Consider the following 6,463-nt stretch of genomic DNA (forward strand, 5'->3'; position numbering starts at 1 on the left):
AATGATATTAAATATCATTTTGGATCCTGTCAGTGTGACGACATAAAAGAAGTTCATTTTTCCTCCCATTCAGAACATTTCCCTCTACTTAATAAAACAAGCAGGAAAGCCGAGCAGACCCTTCAAAGAAAGACTCATGGGAGCGCCGCACGAAGTGCAGAGTAACAGATGCAGACCCTGGCTACAATAAATAGCATCAGAAAGACCTAATTTCACACACACATGCACACACACGCACACACACACACGCACACACACACGCACGCACGCACACGCACGCATGAACGTACGCACGCACGCACGCACGCAAGGACGCACGCACGCACGCATGCACAGACACACACACACACACACACACACACACACACATACACATACACACACACACACACACACACACACACACACACACACACACACACACACACACACACACACACACACACACACACACACACAAACTTGTTTGTGGGACAAATAGAATCCCCAGTCTGAGGACTGAACTCACATGGTTTATTCAGTGACATCGACCAGGGTTTGAATGAGCTGTTTTGCAATATTATATCAGACCCTTCAGGTATACACTCAGTGATGTGATGAAATTATAAAACATTATTATTATTTTTTAACCACCTGCAAGCATTAATTGGTAATTCATGTTCCATCATGATTTAGAAAGTTATTTGTGCACTGCAGTCACTCATTCTTGTTGGTCATGGTGATATATGCTATCTTCTCTGTTTATACATTAAGCAGCTTGCTAGCACTCAACAAACTCATTATGGCCTATAAAATGCCCTTGAACTTGTCATCAGCTATATGTAATCCTGTGAAGTATGGTGGTCAAATGTCAAAGTTCAAGGTCACTGTGACCTCACAACCGCCATTTTCATGCTCGTTAGCGCGATATCTCAGGAACACCTTGACAGAATTTCTTCCAATTTGGCTCAACCATGCACTTGGACTCAATATGAACTGCTTAGATTTTGGTGGACAAAGGTCAAAGTTCAAGGTCACTGTGGCCGCATGTCTGTCCATTCCATCAAGGAGGGGGGGCCCGGGGCTAAGTAAAGGGGGCCATAGCTAGGGATAGGAAGGTCGTAGAGAGTCGGGATTTGAGGGGTGGGTAGGGGTTGTGGGTGGTGGGGCGTTGGAGGGAGCGTGGTGAGGAAAATGGGCGGAGCTATAGAAAATGGGCCATAGCTAGGCATAGGAAGGTCGTAGAGAGTCGGGGTTCGTGGGGTGGCTAGAGAGAGTTGCTAGGGGGATGTGGGTGGTGGGAGGGTTTTGTGTGGGGGTCAAGGAAGGGGGCGGGGCTAGGGAAAATGGGTTAGGGATAGGAAGGTTGTAGAGAGTCCAGGTTTGAGGGCTGGGTAGAGGGAGTGCATAGGGGACTCTGTGTGGTGGGAAGGGCCGTGGTGAGGGAGGGGGTCGGGCTAGGGGAAAGGGGCCATAGCTAGGGATAGGAAGGTCATAGAGTCGAGGTTCGAGGGGTGGGTAGGGGGAGTGGTTGGGGGGATGTGGGTAGTTTAGCGGTAGGGTTAGCACCATTTTCCACATTGAGAACGATTAGCCGTGCTGTTGCCAAAGTGCCATTAGGCTGAATGGCCACATCATTGCGCTGTGGGCTTCAAGGTATTTGTGCTTGTATGAGTCTGGATCAGTGGCCATATATTGGGCTGATTTTATGAAGCTAACCTGGAAATTGTATTCTGTCGAATGGCTGGAGGGGGGTTTGGGGGGGGGGGGGGTGGCAACACGTGCCGATTCAAGAAGAGAATATAATGCATTGGACTCAATGGGAGAATGACCCGATTTCTCTCTCGGTCTATGTCTGAAATAAACACTTTCCAAATGAGTTTATGATCTGAATTAACAATTTCAAGTTGCTTTTTCATGCTCTCATGGTCTCAGTTTTCTAAATTATGGCCCCATTTTGAGGGAGACGATAAATACATAGGAAACACACACACACACACACACACACACACACACACACACACACACACGCAAACACTTCTTATTATAGGATATACTAGCAGAATACCCGTCCCTGCGTGACTGCCCATTTAGTGAAACCTCGGCTCGCTCACAGAGTTGGCATGCAGCATCTCCTCTCTCTCTCCCCAGAGGGTTTTGATAGCCCTCTTCACTGGCTGATTACAACTCCGCTCACCTGTGGGCTCCTCCGCTCTTGGGCACCTGTGGACTCCTCCACTCTGGAGCTCTCCATGGTGCTGAACCTGTCTCGAGTCATTTTGATCCGGTAAAACTGCCGGATCAGAATCTCGCCCATGTTAATAGATGGGCAATACATGCGGTACGGAAAAATGACGCACCTATTCTATTTTTGTCGGATCCCGCATGTGTCTGAGAGATTACATGTGTGGGTCTGTTCACAGCCATACCGGAGCCGTACCACATCTGTTCCGGAACTGGTGGACATTAGCCTTATTATGAAATAAGGTTTGTGTCTGTGGTTAACAAAAGTTTATGTGAGTGGAAATTTGTGTTCAGCAGGATAATATTCACAAACGAGGACCACTCACAGAGCCATTGTGACATCATCACCATCCCTTCCCTGACATTGTAACATAATCAGTGACATCATCAGTGGTCACAATGTCTACACAGTATGATGTGATAGGAAAGGTAGGAATCCGCCCTATTATGTAAGATTTATGACTGATAATGTGACTGATGATGTCACAATGTCTATGACATCACTGATGATGAGGAAAGTGAGCCAGCACTTATTGAAGGTGATGAGGAGGGAATCGTCTATAAGGAGCTGCTGTAATCCTGTACTCATACAAACATTTCCATAACATGTTGCGCCCATGGCGCATCATCTCTAGAGTCCATTGAGCGAGCACAGCGGGCAAGATTTCTAGTGATGATGATGATAATAATAATAATATAATAATATATAGCCTAATAATAATAACTAATGTCCCTCTTAGATGCAACAATTTGTTTGGTGCAACTGCCTGGATGAGATTTGAGTTTTTGTTTGTTTTGTTAGTTATTTCTTTTTAATACCATATGGCACTCGTGGATCATTTCATTTACTTCTTACTAAAGTAGGCTACTTTTGTTATGATGCAAACACATCATAAGGCAGGAGGGATTCTGGGTGTAATTAAGATGAACATCAATAAACTGTTGTATTATCACTATCAGTGGCTCACCATGCATCATTATAGGCTAATTCAAAATAATTTGTTTTGCTGTTTTGTTTTGTTCTGTTCTGTTCACTTACAGTAAGCTGGACAGGTACAGTACTAGAGAAAATATTCCGTCCCAGTTGGTGTCCCTGCCTGGGCGGAAGACATGAGCCTATCATCTCTCTTTGAGTAGCCTAGTTGGCTCGCAACAGAGCTGAGAGGAGCCGGGCGCATGCAGACCACGCTGTGCATTCATAGCCGGGGACTAATTTCAGTCGTCCACTTGGGTCTGTCTGGATAAACAGCACCGCCCCAATGGCTGTTTGTTTTAAGTGTGGAACGATCCATCGCAGAGCGCCGGGCTCGATTGACACTGTCTGCTGATCTGCTACTGCGGATTGCTCAGAATAACAAGGCTGCTCGCTAATTCCCGTCTATCGGGGCTTTCGTCGGAACACGAGAGAGTCGGGTCCAAAAAAAGAGCCAACAAGGCAGGCAAGACCGCCGCGCCGCCGGAGTCCGCACCCCACAATGGCTTCAGGAGACCTTTACGAGGTAGGCTACAACCACATCCAGGGGAAATACTCTGTCATATTGACGAATAATGGAATTAAGGAAGTAAAAGGGCAGGTCGTCGCGTATAGAAAAAGCGATGTCCTAAGCCCTTTAACAGGCGAAACTAACCAAGCCTTCCCAAGCTTGCGAAGACGAGGTTGGTTAATTTATGCGTGCACTTTACGTCGCTTCAAATATACTTTGCCGTAATTGTTGACGACAGCGATATGACACAGTATAGGGCTAAACTCCTAGTTGAAAGTGGTGGTAAAGTGACAGCAGTGAGCGGACGGACATGGTGACTATATAATAGCCACAGACGAAGTGATGATTCTCAAGGTGCGCATATACGCCGAAAGATATTATGTTGGCATCATAGCCTTTTCCAGCGGTGTGTGACTTTTACAGGAGACAACAGTTTATTTTTTATCGAGTGGCGTAAAACGTGTGCGAGTTTATTTGATCCCGATGTAGGGAGGAATTGGAAAATGATGGTTCGGGTGATGTGGGGCGTAAAAGTCGCCCAAACGGGTGTCTGAAGAAGGGTCACACTGGCCTCATGCGCAACATCACTTTTTTGTTGGAGTGTTGGAGGTTGCTAGAACAGGAGGTTGCTAGAACAGACTACATGTGCGTGGGTTAGCCTCCTACTTTCTGTGCCCTGTGTTGTTGTCAGTGTTGAGTCAGCTCATTGCAGCCTAGCTTTGTCATGTTGACATGGTGTCAAATGTGTCATCTTCTGGATGACAGGTGTGTGTGTGTGTGTGTGTGTGTGTGTGTGTGTGTGTGTGTGTGTGTGTGTGTGTGTGGGGGTGGGTGGGTGGGTGGGTGGGTGGGGGGGGGGGGGTATTTGTGTGAATCACCATGATTTTACACCACTACCATTAAAGTGAAGTAGAAAGTTCCACAGCCCCTGAAACTGTGTGTGTGTGTGTGTGTGTGTGTGTGTGTGTGTGTGTGTGTGTGTGTGTGTGTGTGTGTGTGTGTGTGTGTGTGTGTGTGTGTGTGGGGTGTGTCTCAGAGTTAGCTTTAGTGCTAGTTAGATGCCACCTGTAGGGCTTATGGACAATGATGTGTTACAGTCACAGGTGTGTCAATTTCACGCACTTGATTCAGTAAATTTTAAATAGATTAAATGAGTCAGAGGCAGCTGGTAATTGTCTTTTCACAAATTGCTTCTTGACATTTTCCTTGGGCTGCTTTTTTTTTTTTTTTTTTTTTAGCACTGATTATAGTTGGCTAGCTATAGCATATTTCTTTTGGAATTGTATAACCCAAGGGTTAGGGGTGGGAATTGTAGAGTAACTCACGATACGATACTATCACAACATGGCCCTCGATAACGATGGTATCACGATATAGCGATTCTGCGATAATCGACACATTGCAAGAAATTTAATCTACGATATATCACGCTATCTGTAACTAAAGCTGCGTTCACACCGACCTATTAAAGTTTTTCGCTGGCATCGAGTTTACATACAAAGTCAATGCAAACGAGCGATTGAGCGTATATTCGCCCGGGAGAAAAATCGCTTGGTGTCCGAGCGACAGAGACAGAGCGATAGGGAGAAAATACGCTCGTCGCCCGAGATGAAATATCCCAACTCGAGAGAAAATACGCTGGCATCAGTCGCTCGTTGTTCAACGCTGATTGGCTGCCGTGTGAGAGCGAGTCAAGGATCACACTGGTTTGGAACAAACCGCTGGTTTATTGTGTGGCAACAAACCGCATTGACAGGCTGACAGCTGACATGAAGTGAAGTCTGTACTACCCGTATGGAGCTCGCGTTAGGAGCACGCTGATAGGTTTAGCTACGGTGGCTCGTAGTGGACAAACATCATGACATTGCGTAACGTTATAGCCCCCACATGTCCGTCAATTCGTGTGCCTGTTGATGAGCGATTTAAACACAGCGACGGAGCGATTCCAAAGGGTTGAATCAAGCGACAGAGCGAAAAATAAATATCTTGGTGTGAACACAGCTTAAGGGGAAAAAATACCCCTAAAAAGGCAAAAAGCAGGAATTCTGTATTTATTCACAGAATTGACGTGAAACAATGCACAACAAAGTCAAAGTGCATAACTGCCTGTTTAACACACACTGACTGCAACTTGTCCATGACTCTGAAGTGAAACTGTTTAAAGTTAGTTAAAATGTTTAAAGGAAGGATATAAAATGATGCGTCACAAAATCAATCTGTGTAAATTAAGTTTACAGAGAAAAAAGAATGCAAAAAACACAAATTTCAGGATAAATGTCATGATATGGTATCACAATATGGTGCCAGTGTATCGATAATGTCTGGCAAGAGGAGGTATCACAATATTTCAATATTTCGTCCCACCCCTACCAAGGATGCCAACACTTTGTGAAGGGCCAAGACTAATTGGCCCTTAACAAAGTAAACTTGTTGGCCCGGCCAAAAGTTCCACTATCACAATGTATTCAGGGCAATTAACTTGTGCAATTTAATCATGTCTGACAACTGCCTATCATTATCCCTTGGCCCTCCATGTGGCCTTAGTGCTCAAGCAAATTGTGTTTTCACAGCAGGCTTTTGCAGGAAGTTACAATATTAATTTAACTGCATATATCAGGCACATGATTAGAACAGGAAAAAACTAGGGATGCACTGATTGCAAAAGTCTGGGCCGATACCGATGTTTAAAATAACAATTTGGCCGATACCGATATGGTTTTCTTACGCTCTTTTTTGAGAGGGAAACAGATAAAGTC

At 45.3% G+C, this 6,463-nt stretch overlaps 1 protein-coding gene across 1 annotated transcript in view; it reads left to right on the forward strand.

The window, feature by feature from the left end:
- Positions 1–3,692: 3,692 nt before the first annotated feature.
- LOC310789363 (chromodomain Y-like protein 2) overlaps positions 3,693–6,463 on the forward strand; it is a gene marked incomplete at its 3' end in the record, with an annotated part of 34,674 nt that continues 31,903 nt past the window's right edge. Inside the window, exon 1 of the mRNA XM_083650992.1 lies at positions 3,693–3,722. Coding sequence (XP_083507118.1) covers positions 3,699–3,722 — 24 coding nt within the window. The 5' untranslated portion in view covers positions 3,693–3,698. The remainder of the gene's footprint in view (positions 3,723–6,463) is intronic.

This window comes from Poromitra crassiceps, assembly GCF_964638095.1.
Source record: "Poromitra crassiceps genome assembly, chromosome: 14".
Classification (NCBI taxonomy): domain Eukaryota; kingdom Metazoa; phylum Chordata; class Actinopteri; order Beryciformes; family Melamphaidae; genus Poromitra; species Poromitra crassiceps.